Raw genomic sequence first — 14,484 nt, forward strand, 5'->3', positions numbered from 1 at the left:
AATAGGCTAAAATGAAGATCAGACAATCAAGACCTCGTGTAAATGCAGGGAGAGATCTTTCCCTAGTAACGTGTCTTGACTGCTTTGCATTTTAACAAATTCACCTATTGGCCGTCTAGTGGCATCCGATTGCACCCCATATAGAACGGGTGGGTTCGAGTACCAGTGGAAGTGATATTGACTCTTTTTACTTCAGTAAGTTGGAAAAATAGTTATGAACAAATACTGCATTGTAACAGAGTCAGTAGTACTAAAAAAAAACAAAAATTCACCTATTATACCCATTGTAATCTTTTTGGAGTGACCAAGGAAATTCCCAGTAATTATTCATACCAAAAAAGAGTTGTGAGGACTAGTCAACTCTGGCGGATTGACTCTGATGACAACAAAAGGCTTATGAAATTTCAAAGCGTGTCTTAACTTCACTACTGGATTTTCAATGTCCCATGAAATGTCAAACCGACGCCCATTAGAGCCATCATTCTAGACACCTTTTGGTTTATGGTTATCAAATCATTCTTTTGTGTTATATTAATTAAAATCCAGTTATTAAATGACATGATGCACATATACAAAAAATAATGTTCACATTTCTTATTGATGTCTGCACTTCAAATCAAATTCATAAGAGAATCAATTGATCTAACATAGGATATCTTTTACGTACTATCTAAGTTTTTTCTGTACTGAATTTAAAATAAATCTAAATTATACATTCAACGAGGACTCAACGTCGTAATAGTAACTTCATTTTGGGAACTTTTTGAATGTGTGTCTGAAGGATATTCCTTGCCAAAAAAGAAGCCAGGCTCTTTAGCTCGAGGCAATGCAAAATCATTAACCAACATTTGAACTACAGAGGACATGTCTGGTCTATCATCTGGAGATTGTTGCACACATAGAAGGCCGATATGGATAGACCTTAGCACTTGAACTACATCATATGAACCAGCTATATGCTCATCAGCCAGTTCAATTGATTTTCCTTCTCTATAAAGCTTCCATGCCTATATAGAATTTACAATCATACAAAGAAAAATGGAATATATATTCTAGACAAGAAAGAATGAATTAATGGAAACATATAAAATGGAGCACATACATGTTCAGGAAGAGTCACGTATTGATCTTCATTGATAAACTCATTATTTCTCCTACCACTGACTATTTCAAGTACTGAAATGCCAAAGCTAAACACATCCGATTTAACGGAGAAGATTCCATGCCCGGCATATTCTGGAGACATATACCCACTACACATACCAAATGAGAAGATGACATGAAACAAGCATATACAATAGATGTGTAGTATAATATCTTAAAATGGTGAAATTCAAATTCTTACTGTGTTCCAGCAACTCGTTTTGTGTTATCTCCGGTTGCATTTCCTACTATACTTCTAGCCAAGCCAAAATCTGATATCTTTGGGTTCAAATCAGTATCAAGCAAAACATTGCTTGCTTTGAGATCTCTATGGATTATTCTTAGTCGAGAATCTTGATGGAGATACAATAATCCTCTCGCAATTCCATTAATTATGTTGAAGCGTTTTGACCAATCAAGCAACTTTTTCCTTGTTTGATCTACAAAAGGTGTTCCTTAGTTTTGTTCCAAATATTTACAATTTGGATTTGGTTATATAGAGGAAAAGATAAGCATACCAAATATGAAAAAGTCCAAACTTTTGTTAGGCATGTATTCATAAATCAACATCTTTTCTTCTCCACTAATGCAACACCCCAGAAGCTTCACAAGATTCCGATGTTGTAATTTGGCGATACAACTGACTTCATTCTTAAATTCTCGTAGTCCTTGTACAGAATTTTTTGATAGCCTCTTCACAGCTATTTCTTCTCCCCCATCAAGAACACCCTGGAAATTAAAAATCAAGAAAATAAGATTCTGCCCACATCCATACAAGAAAGGTGCACATATTTTTTACCTTGTACACTACCCCAAATCCACCCTGTCCTATCTTGTTTGAAAAGTTATTCGTAGCTCTTATCATTGTCGACCAGTCGAACATGGGTAGCTCTAATTCTTCCTCCAACCTTTGTTCTGTCTTTTTATTCCTGCAAAAATACCAAGAAAGCAACACCCCTAGAAGAACTATTACAACCGGCAGCAACAAACAAAGCACAATGATTTTGGTCTTCCTCCCCATTGAGCTTGAATGATTTGGACCTGCCAATCAACAAAAGGCTTTTCTCATTTCACATTTATTGTGAGGCTATCATCATAAGTATAAACCACATGAATATGTTATAAATCATACCTGTTGTTACTTCTGAAGAAGCGAGTCTGATGTATATGTACATGTCTTGCTGGTTGGGAGACACTGATCTAATACCAATCAAATCTCCAAACCAAATCAAACACCCAATCCCTCCATTTCTTTTGCTGAGAATCGAATAGGCGGTGCACGAACAATTCCTCAAGCAAATTTGTTCACACTCTTGCAGATTAATCACAGACTCGTTAAACCAAGAGTTGTTTGTGTCTGGCAATTTGATTCCAGAATAGATTTGGAATCCATCCGATGAAGGCCCAACCAGGCAGCTAAGTGGCTTTCTCCTATGGCATCCCAGTGATGACAAATTCTCAGAGGCATTGTTATTAGGCACAAACTTTTCCAAACACCCACAAGTAGGAAAACCATCCACGTTGCAGAAACCATTTCCCCCACAAACACCATAGGCGTCACAATTATCCAATGATGCCGTTGAAAAACTATCCCATTCTTTGGTCTGATCTTCCCACACAAATCCTTTGACAAGACCATTACTGGTAAGCACAAATCTTAAAGAACTTATGGCCTTACTGAGACCATATGTCATGTAAACCTCCCTTTTATTCCTAACTAGCCAATATGGTAAAATGCTGTCCTTTCCTCCTGATTGAATTGAGCTCAAATTAGTCCATGGCCCCGAGGCATAAATCTTGGTCGGTCCTTTCTTGATCACAACTTGTGGATACCCTGTAGGATCCAGGTGAAATGTGTATTGCCCCGAAGCTGGATCGTCTTGGCTCTTCCAAGATGTGATGAAAACCTCATGACCAGTCTGGAAATTCCATCCTATTTTCATTCCGGGTAAGTAATGATCCGTGGGATAATCAAAACTTTGCCAGAGGAAATTCTCCGGGCTTTCATCATCTGCTTCTCTAACCACAAAATTCCCAGAATTCAGCAACTCTGCAACTGGATTCTGCACTGATCTTGATGACTTTGCATGCCAAACAGACTGATTGTCTGCTACAAGTGCGAGTTGGCCTTCCAGGGTGATCTTCAAGGCTGCTGAAGATGTGTTTGTGAGTGGATGATCTCTGCTTGCAACCCAAACCACTGTCTTCTTAGGATCTTGTCTGTACCATATGCCTATATAACTGTTTAAGGAATTGGTCGGGCTAAAAAATCCCATCTCAAAGATTCCGCCTTTGGAGACGAGGGTATCCCCAGATTTAAGGGATTGTGTTTTAGAAACTAAATTCTTTGCCAGGGACGTGTTTGATATGGAAAGTGAGAAAAGCATAAGTAAAGCCAGTAACAGAGCTTCCATGGCTAATGCTAGCTAGAGTGGTAGAGGAAACTTGCTGAATTGGGGGAAATGAATATCTCCTAAGAGCATCCTTATTAATGGAGTTTTTTCGCGGTTTTTAAGGAGTTGTGATTAGGAAAGAGAAAATGAGGGGATGAAAAATAAAATAAAACAAATTTGATATTTAAAAAAATAAAAATAAAAAACAAGCTGTGTCAGGCGCGCCCGCATGAGCTGCCTGCTGTGCGCAGCGCACAGCAACGGAAGATTATAAAGTAGATATATCAGATTTACTGTGCTATGAACCCTTCATTAGCATATGATCTTCTCTCCTCTCTCATTCCATCTCTCATGTCATGTAGGATACTTCTTTGACATGATTTCCCTATTATCCCTTGATAGGGATGCTCTAACCATGCAAGATCGTGGAACTCTTCTTGCCTGACTTTTTGCTCTCTTTATTGAGTCTAGACTAGACTATTAGAATATTAGAAGGGTCAGTGGGTCACATGTTAATTCAACATTATATTCACAATTGAATTTTTGCTATTTTGGACCTACAAGTTTTAAAATCATATTATGGACAGCGGATCCTAAAATAGCCCTTCATGAGATTGAATCCCGAAAAGCGTCCCTGCAATAATAGACGGTCTGCGACAGACCATTTTTCACGTAATAAGACTAAAAAGAAAAAATGAAAACCGGTGAATACATATAAGAGTCTACTCTACGTATATGAATACATAATCAAATACATATAATAATGATTATTATATGTATTTGATTATGTTTAAATGATTAGATAATAATGAATTTAAAACTAATGATTTATATTGATAGATTATTAGTTGTTGATTAGACATGATTAATGATTAGTTAATAATGATTTTGAAAACAATTATAATTATTGATAGATTATTAGTAATTTAGTAAGTAAATTAACAATTAAAAAAATTAAATAATAATAATGAAAAACATAAATTGATGAACAGTTCATCCGGTATTATTTAAACAGTTAAGTTCACCATACAGATTGTCACAAATGTAATATTTAGGGTGTGTTTGGTAACCCGGAAAATGTTTTTCGAGTTTTCGGCGTTTGGTAACTCGTAAAATGACTTCCGGAAAATGTTTTTCGGGTTTTCGGCGTTTGGCAACGTCCGGAAAAATGCGGTCAACAGAAAATGTTTTACGTTGACCAAGGAAAATCAGTTCATTTAGCCGACCACGGATAGATATTTTTAACATGACAATTACTAATAACTAACATTTGTATAACATTGTTTGCTACATTGAATAAGATCACATCATCTGTTCGTGCTATCTGAAAATGCGACGTAATTTCTTTCCACTGTTCGGTAAATCATATCGGCTGAAAGTTGAGAGGCCAGGAATGCTTTGATTAGGATTCCATGGCTATTGCTAGCTGGAGAGGCCAGGAATGCTTTGAATAGGATAAGATGAATAAACTACCAAGATTCCTAAGTCCTAACTCTAGCAATATTAGGTGTATGATGTGGTTAATAGCGTGAAAATTTGGGTTTTAGTAATTAAATGGTTCCCCAAGTGTTGGGTGGAGATCAATAAAGGATCAAATCCAGCAATTATATTGGTGATTAAAGAATTTTTAGGAGGAAGTCGATGAAGGATCAAGTCTAGTACTTTTCTCTCGAAAATATGATGGTAAAAATAAAATTACAGTCTTCACTGTGAATTATAGCTTTTGATCTAAACACCAAGCAAATGTTTGATATTGAAAGTAAGAAGGAGAAATGCAAAAGAAGTAAAATAGCATCAATGGCTACTGATAGAGTGGTTGAGGAATTTTGAGGTACAATGGGCGAAAATGAAGATCAAAGAGCCAAGAGTCAAGACTGCGTGTAAATGTGGGGACCTTTCCATCAAAACGTGTCTTGACTTCATGATATTTCTAGCCAACGATCATAGTCAGTAACAGCAGTTCATCCCCTTAAATTAGAGCCGTCAAATCTAGACACCGTTTAGTTTAGGCTGCCCTTAGAACCTTGGAAGGGTTAATGAGGACATGAGGTGGGTAATAAAGAGAAATTAGGAAATGCCTAGAATGTTTTTTTTTTTTTTTTTTTTTTTAAATCACGCAAAACCATACAAATGAATAAGAGTGTATTTTTCTTCTTTTTTTTTTGAATACAAATGAATAAGAGTTTAATTACAAGGTAATCTTGTTAAATCATTTTGGCAAGGTTTGGAACGATTAAGGGGTTAAAATTTTTTTAAAAAAATTAAAAATGATGTGTTAAATTGCATACTAGATAAAAATTGAGATGTTAAAAGTGCGGTTTAATTTTCTTATTTATATATATAATTAAAATTTTTTATTTATGCTAATAAATAAAGTTTATATTATATTTATGATGTATCCTTTTTTTTTTATAATTGTTTGTAATTATGATTTTTCAAGATGAAATGCTAATAAACATAAATATATAAATATAATAAACAAATCGATCTCAATATCTCATTAAACATTTAAATTTAATTAGGTGCATATTAAGTTGTTTATAAGAAAATAAATGCTGTTGACATAACTGTATTGCACTTTACTATGTAAGTGAGGAAAGCCAATAAATTAAAAAATCACAAAGAGGTAACCAATTTAGAATATTCCCATTGATAGTCTAACTTAAAATTTTGTCCTGATTAACTTGGATAGGGATTACCCATTTGTGAAATCCTAGTATTTGGGAGTTACCATAGAATAATTTAATTCAAGTTAATTAATTCCTTTGTGTTATATTAAAATTGGGTTGTTAAATGACACCATACACATATGCAAAAATAATGTTCACACTTCTTATTGATGCCTACATTTCAAATTTGTAAGCATCAATGGATATAACTAAGATATCTTTTACTATCTAAGTTTTCTTTTTCATATTGAGTTTAAATAAATCTAAATTATACATTCAACGAGGACTCAATGTCGTAATAGTAACTTCATTTAGGGAACTTTTTGCAGGTGTGCCTAAAGGATATTCTTTGTCAAAAATGAAGCCGGGCTCTTTAGCTTGAGGCAATGCAAAATCATTAACCAACATTTGAACTACAGAGGACATGCATGGTCTATCCTTTGGAGATTGTTGCACACATAAAAGGCCGATATGGATTGATCTTAGAACTTGAACTACATCACATGAACCAGCTATATGCTCATCAACCAGTACAATTGATTTTCCTTCTCTGTAAAGCTTCCATGCCTATATAGTATTTAAAATCATACAAACAAAAATGGAATATACTAGACAAGAAAGAATGAATTAATGGAAACATATAAATTGAAACACTTACATGTTCAGGAAGAGTCACATATTGATCTTCATTGACAAACTCAGTATTTCTCTTGCCACTGACTATCTCAAGTACTGAAATGCCAAAGCTAAACACATCCGATTTAACGGAAAAGATTCCATGTCCAACATATTCTGGAGACATATACCCACTACATAGTATAGGTGATATTAAATGAGAGGATGGCATGAAACAAACATATGCAATAGATGCGTTGTAGAAGTTCTTAAAATGAAATTTAAATTCTTACCGTGTTCCAGCAACTCGTTTTGTGTTATCTCCACTTGCATTTTCAACTATACTTCTAGCCAAGCCAAAGTCCGATATCTTTGGATTCAAATTAGTATCAAGCAAAACATTACTAGCTTTGAGATCTCTATGGATTATTTTTAGTCGAGAATCTTGATGGAGATATAATAACCCTCGCGCAACTCCATTAATTATGTTGAAGCGTTTTGGCCAATCAAGCAACTTTTTCTTTGTTTGATCTACAAAAGGTTTTCCTTAGTTTTGTTCCAAAGATTTATAATATAGATTTGGTTATATAGAGGAGAAGATAATCATACCAAATATGAAGAAGTCCAAACTTTTGTTAGGCATATATTCATAGATCAACATCTTTTCTTCTCCGCTAATGCAACATCCTAGAAGCTTGACAAGATTCCGATGTTGTAATTTGGCTATACAAATAACTTCATTCTTAAATTCCTCAAAGCCTTGTTTGGAGTTCTTTGATAGCCTCTTCACAGCTATTTCTTCTCCCCCATTCAATGCACCCTAGACAAGCAATTAAAATAAAATAAATAAGATTATGTACATGCCCATCAAAGAAAGATATGCATATATTATTATACTTTTACCTTATACACGACTCCAAATCCACCTTGGCCTAATTTGTTTATCTCTGAGAAATTATTTGTTGCTCTTGATATTGTTGACCAATCGAATATTGGTAGTTCTAATTCTTGCTTCAACAATTGTTCTTTCCTTTTTCTTTTGTAGAAATAGAAGAAAAGATACACCGCAGCAAGAACTATTACAACCAGCAGCGACACACAAATCACAAGGATTTTTATTTTCCTCCCTAATGAGCTTGAATGATGTAGTTCTGGTTTTAACCCTGTAGTTCCAAAAGAATTTTCTTATTTCTACTTTATTATGAGCTTGTGAAAGTGATTATAAACACATCATGACTTATACCTGGTATTTCAGAAGAAGCCAGTCTGATATACAAGTCCTGCCCATTCTGTACTGTTCTCATATCAACCAAATCTTCGTACCAAATCAAACACCCACTTCCTCCGTTGCTTATATTGAGAGTGGAATAAGCCATACAAGAGCAATTCCTCAAGCAAACTTGTTTACACTCTTGAAGGCTCATAGATTCATTATACCAAGACTGCTTTGTATCTGGCAATTTGATATTAGAATATTTGAGGAATCCATCTGATGAAGATCCATTATTGTGGCAACTCAGGGGTTTTCTCCTGTGGCATCCTTGTGACAAGCTTCCTGTGGCTGTGGCATTATTGTTAGGCAAAAATTTGTCTAAACATACACAACCATGAAATTGCTGTATGTTGCAGACACCATTTCCACCACATAAACCATATGTGCCACAAATATCTGCAGGTTGGCTACGATAATTCACCCATTGCTTGATCTGATCTTCCCATACCCATGCTTTTAGAAAACCATTGCTTGTAACAACAAATCTAAATAAACTCAAATCATTTCTGGGATTATACCAAAAATAAACCTCCTTTTTATTTATAACCACTCCTTGCGGGCCAAGGTTGTTGCTGTTCTGTTCTTCTGTTGATACACTAAAGCGCAAACCATTCCATGGACCTGTGCTAAAAATCTCAGTTGTTCCATTCTTGAGAATAAGTTGTGGATATCCAGTAAGATCCAGGTGCTGTGTATACTGGCCTGAAGCTGGGTCATTTTCACCCTTCCAAGCTGTTAAAAAAACCTCATGACCAGTCTGCAAATTCCACCCATACTTCATTCCGGGTAACAAATGATCAGTTGGATGATCAAAACTTTGCCAGAGAAAATTCTCGGGGTTTTCATCATCTGCATCTCTCACCACAAGGTTCCCAGTATCCAGCAACTCTGCAACCGGATTTTGCACCGATCGTGATGTGTTCACAGACCAAACAGCCTGACCCTTGTCTCCAAGAAGTGAAAGTTGGCCTCCCAGGGTGATCTTCAAGACAGCTGAAGATGTGTTAGCAAGTGGAGCATCTCTGTTTGCAACCCAAACCACTGTCTGAACAGGAATCTGTTTGTACCAGATTCCTACATAACGGTTTGAGGAATTGGTTGGGCTAAAAAATCCCATCACAAAGGTTCCACCTTTTGAGATGATGGTATCCCCATCTTTCAGAAATTGCGTTCTTGAAATTAAATCGATATCCTTTCCCAAGCAAATATTTGATATCGAAAGTATAATCAAAACTTGTAAAAGAACTTCCATGGCTACTGCAGATAGAGAATGGTAGAGGAATTTTTACAATAGGCGAAAATGAAGATCAGACAATCAAGACCTTCTGTAAATGCAGGGAGGGATCTTTCCCTAGTAACGTGTCTTGACTGCTTTGCATCTTAACGAATTCACCTATTAAACCCATTATAATATTTTTGGAATGACCAAGGAAATTCACAGTCATTATTCAGTCACTTAGTAAATTTTATTTTGTGAATGCAGTCACCAAAGGACCACAAAACAATCAAAGCATGTCACGTATTAAGAAGTGAAAAATGAGAGCGTAGAATAAGAGTAAACGTGACAATAACCTTGTAGTAGAGTGGCACTCAGTTACACCCCATGTGGTAGGGGTGTGTTCGAGTCTCAGTGGAGGCGCTGTTGTCTCTTTGTGCTTCAGTAAGTTGAAAAAGTAGTTATGACCAAATATTACATTGTAACAGAATCAGTAGTAAAAAAAAAAAAAAAAGGTAAACGTAGAATTACTTCCTAAAAGTGGGATGTAAATTTCCTTGGTGGCCAAAAAAAGAGTTGGGAGGACTAGTCAACTCTGGCGGATTGATTCTGATGACAACAAAAGACTTATGAAATTTCAAAGCGTGTCTTAACTTCACTACTGTATTTTCAATGTCCTATGAAATGTCAAACCGACGCCCATTAGAGCCATCATCCTGGACACCTTTTGGTTTATGCTTATCAAATCATTCTTTTGTGTTATATTAATTAAAATCCAGTTATTAAATGACATGATGCACATATACAAAAAATAATGTTCACATTTCTTATTGATGTCTGCACTTCAAATTCATAAGAATCAATTGATCTAACATAGGATATCTTTTACGTACTATCTAAGTTTTTTCCATACTAAATTTAAAATAAATCTAAATTATACATTCAACGAGGACTCAACAACGTAATAGTAACTTCATTTTGGGACCTTTTTGAATGTGTGCCTGAAGGATATTCCTTGCCAAAAAAGAAGCCGGGCTCTTTAGCTTGAGGCAATGCAAAATTATTAACCAACATTTGAACTACAGAAGACATGTCTGGTCTATCATCTGGAGATTGTTGCACACATAGAAGGCCGATATGGATAGACCTTAGCACTTGAACTACATCATATGAACCAGCTATATGCTGATCAACTAGCAAAATTGATTTTCCTTCTCTATAAAGCTTCCATGCCTATATAGTATTTACAATCATACTAAGAAAAATGGAATATATATTCTAGACAAGATAGAATGATTTAATGGAAACATATAAAATGGAACACTTACATGTTCTGGAAGAGTCACGTATTGATCTTCATTGATAAACTCATTATTTCTCCTACCACTGACTATTTCAAGTACTGAAATACCAAAGCTAAACACGTCCGATTTAACGGAGAAGATTCCATGTCCAGCATATTCTGGAGACATATACCCACTACACATACCAAATGAGAAGATGACATGAAACAAACATATACAATAGATGTGTAGTATAATATCTTAAAATGGTGTAATTCAAATTCTTACTGTGTTCCAGCAACTCGTTTTGTGTTATCTCCGGTTGCATTTCCTACTATACTTCTAGCCAAGCCAAAGTCTGATATCTTCGGGTTCAAATCAGTATCAAGCAAAACATTGCTTGCTTTGAGATCTCTATGGATTATTCTTAGTCGAGAATCTTGATGGAGATACAATAATCCTCTCGCAATTCCATTAATTATGTTGAAGCGTTTTGGCCAATCAAGCAACTTTTTCCTTGTTTGATCTACAAAAGGTGTTCCTTAGTTTTGTTCCAAATATTTACAATTTGGATTTGGTTATATAGAGGAAAAGATAAGCATACCAAATATGAAAAAGTCCAAACTTTTGTTAGACATGTATTCATAAATCAACATCTTTTCTTCTCCACTAATGCAACATCCCAGAAGCTTCACAAGATTCCGATGTTGTAATTTGGCGATACAACTGACTTCATTCTTAAATTCCCGTAATCCTTGTACAGAATTCTTTGATAGTCTCTTCACAGCTATTTCTTCTCCCCCATCAAGAACACCCTGGGAATTAAAAATCAAGGAAATAAGATTCTGCACACATCCATACAAGAAAGCTGCACATATTTTTTTTTTACCTTGTACACTACCCCAAATCCACCCTGTCCTATCTTGTTTGAAAAGTTATTTGTAGCTCTTAACATTACCGACCAGTCGAACATGGGTAGCTCTAATTCTTCCTCCAAACTTTCTTCTGTCTTTTTATTCCTGCAAAAATACCAAGAAAGCAACACCCCTAGAAGAACTATTACAACCGGCAGCAACAAACAAAGCACAATGATTTTGGTCTTCCTCCCTATTGAGCTTGAATGATTTGGTCCTGCCAGCAAAAGGCTTTAATTTTCTCATTTCACCTTTATTGTGAGGCTGTCATCATAAGTATAAACCACATGAATATGTTATAAATCATACCTGCTGTTACTTCAGAAGAAGCGAGTCTGATGTATATGTCTTGCCCGTTGGGAGACACTGATCTAATCCCAATCAAATCTCCAAACCAAACCAAACACCCAATCCCTCCATTTCTTTTGCTGAGAATCGAATAGGCGGTGCACGAGCAATTCCTCAAGCAAATTTGTTCACACTCTTGCAGATTGATCACAGACTCAAAATACCAAGAGTTGTTTGTGTCTGGCAATTTGATTCCAGAATAGATTTGGAATGAAGACCCATCCTTGCAGCTAAGTGGCTTTCTCCTATGGCATCCTAAAGACAAATTCTCAGAGGCATTGTTATTAGGCAAAAACTTTTCCAAACACCCACAAGTAGGAAAACCATCCACATTGCAGAAACCATTTCCCCCACAAACACCATAAGTATCACAACTATCCAATGATGTAGTTGAAAAACTATCCCATTCTTTGGTCTGATTTTCCCACACAAATCCTTTGACAAGACCATTACTAGTAAGCACAAATCTTAAAGAACTTATGGCCTTACTGAGACCATATGTCATGTAAGCCTCCCTTTTATTCCTAACCAGCCAAAATGGTAAAATACTGCCCTTTCCCCCTGATTCACTAGAGCTCAAATTAGTCCAGGGCCCCGAGGCATAAATCCTGTTCGGTCCGTTCTTGATCACAATTTGTGGATACCCTGAAGGATCCAGGTGAAGTGTGTATTGCCCGGAAGCTGGATCGTCTTCGCTCTTCCAAGATGTGATGAAAACCTCATGACCAGTCTGGAAATTCCACCCTATTTTCATTCCGGGTAAGTTATGATCCGTGGGATAATCAAAACTTTGCCAGAGAAAATTCTCTGGGTTTTCATCATCTGCATCTCTAACCACAAAATTCCCAGAATCCAGCAACTCTGCAACTGGATTCTGCACTGATCTTGATTGATTTGCATACCAAACAGCATGATTGTTGTCTCCAACAAGTGCGAGTTGGCCTTCCAGGGTGATTTTCAAGGCTGCTGAAGATGTGTTTGTGAGTGGATGATCTCTGTTTGCTACCCAAACCACTGTCTTCTTAGGATCTTGTCTGTACCATATGCCTATGTAAGTGTTTAAGGAATTGGTGGGGCGGCTAAAAAATCCCATCTCAAAGATTCCGCCTTTGGAGACGAGGGTATCATCCCCAGATTTAAGGAATTGTGTTTTAGAAACTAAATTATTTGCCAGGGAAGTGTTTGATATGGAAAGTGAGAAAAGCACAAGGAAAGCCAGTAACAGAGCTTCCATGGCTATTGCTAGCTAGAGTGGTAGAGGAAATTAAACTTGTTGAATTGGGGGAAATGAATATCGGCTAACCATGCAAGATCGTGGAACTCTTCTTGCCTCACTTTTTGCTCTCTTTATTGAGTCTAGTCATCTAGACTAGACTACTAGAATATTAGAAGGGTCAGTGGGTCACATCTTAATTCAACATTCACATTTGAGTTTTTGCTATTTTGGACCTACAAGTTTTATAGCATTCTCATTATTGGTACATAACTATGGAAACCGTCAACTCCAAAAGGACCCGAGACGACCCGAGTAGGTGAATCACGAGTTTAATTCTCATCAATATTCTCTTAATTGAGTCTAGCACACAATTTTTTTTTAGTACGATTTACTTTTCTTGTGTAGTTTATGGACTATTACATAGCAACAAAATTTACCTAGTAGTAGAGTCCCCATTTTTTGTTCTTCCGGTTAGAAATCCGATTCAGATGAAACCTACTCTATTTTTGTTACATAAAATACAAGTTGTACATGCTTATAGTGACAATTTTCATAATTGTGTGCCAATAGTGAGAATAACAATAGATGAAAAGTGGCAATAACTCCTATAGACTTGTGCTTTCAGCTTACTTATTCGCTTTATTTGATTGACTATTTCTATGCGTATACTACATCATGTAAATAGGTGTTAGGGGTTTGTATGAAATAGAGTAAAAATCATGGCAAATACTTGCCAAAATTTCTCATCTAGAGTAGTTGACCAAATGGATAGCAATTATGATTTTTGAAAATGAACTATTATTTGGAAGTGAAATCAATATGGTAAGCAGCGTTTTTACTCCTTAATTGAACTAGTCCAGTGTGAATAAGGATAGATTATCTGAGTTAAGTGTTTCTTATTGTTAGATTCTATTCAGACACCTCGTAATCTAACTAAATATACATATAAATAATATAAGTCAATAAATCTCAATATCACATTAAATATTTATAGTTAGCTAAATACAAATTACGTTATTCTTCTTATGAAATTATTAACGATGATTGTTATTACACCTCAATGATATTTGACTATTTGAGATGAACGAGTGTAAATATCTTCTGACTTCTGATTCTTCTCTTGCCAACAAAGTCTAGGAAAAGATTGAATACTAACACCATATCCTCTTGAAGTCCTGGTTGAATCAATCACACATAGTCATCCTAGTATTCTTTAGCTTTTCTGTGTGATTTACTGCACAAAAAGCATAGTTTACTCGTACATATCATTAGATAGTGATTGTGAATTTTTCTTTCTTTTTTTTTTCAAAATAAAAAGAAAAAGGAAAGATCGAATACCAAAGTCTACTTTGGCGTGCGGGGGAGAAACTCTTTTCATCTACCAAACTCCCAAACCGTACCATGGCTACAATTG

At 35.7% G+C, this 14,484-nt stretch overlaps 2 protein-coding genes across 2 annotated transcripts; both read right to left on the reverse strand.

Annotated features, from left to right (window-relative positions):
- Window positions 1-568: 568 nt before the first annotated feature.
- On the reverse strand, window positions 569-3,557 carry LOC116023720 (G-type lectin S-receptor-like serine/threonine-protein kinase At4g27290). The gene is made up of 6 exons (XM_031264727.1): window positions 2,276-3,557; window positions 1,943-2,184; window positions 1,662-1,872; window positions 1,346-1,583; window positions 1,103-1,253; window positions 569-1,007 (listed from the first exon to the last, which is right to left on the reverse strand). Exons 1-6 carry the CDS (start codon window positions 3,555-3,557, stop codon window positions 717-719), a joined length of 2,415 nt encoding a protein of 804 aa, XP_031120587.1. The 3' UTR covers window positions 569-716.
- A 2,725-nt stretch (window positions 3,558-6,282) lies between these two features.
- On the reverse strand, window positions 6,283-13,088 carry LOC116023721. The gene is made up of 12 exons (XM_031264728.1): window positions 11,816-13,088; window positions 11,482-11,723; window positions 11,197-11,407; window positions 10,881-11,118; window positions 10,638-10,788; window positions 10,282-10,542; window positions 8,064-9,378; window positions 7,724-7,983; window positions 7,430-7,640; window positions 7,114-7,351; window positions 6,864-7,014; window positions 6,283-6,772 (listed from the first exon to the last, which is right to left on the reverse strand). The coding sequence occupies exons 1-12, from the start codon at window positions 13,086-13,088 to the stop codon at window positions 6,482-6,484; spliced, it is 4,842 nt and encodes a 1,613-aa protein (XP_031120588.1). The 3' UTR covers window positions 6,283-6,481.
- Between the last annotated feature and the right edge of the window lie 1,396 nt (window positions 13,089-14,484).

This window comes from Ipomoea triloba, chromosome 6 (genome assembly GCF_003576645.1).
Source record: "Ipomoea triloba cultivar NCNSP0323 chromosome 6, ASM357664v1".
Lineage (NCBI taxonomy): Eukaryota > Viridiplantae > Streptophyta > Magnoliopsida > Solanales > Convolvulaceae > Ipomoea > Ipomoea triloba.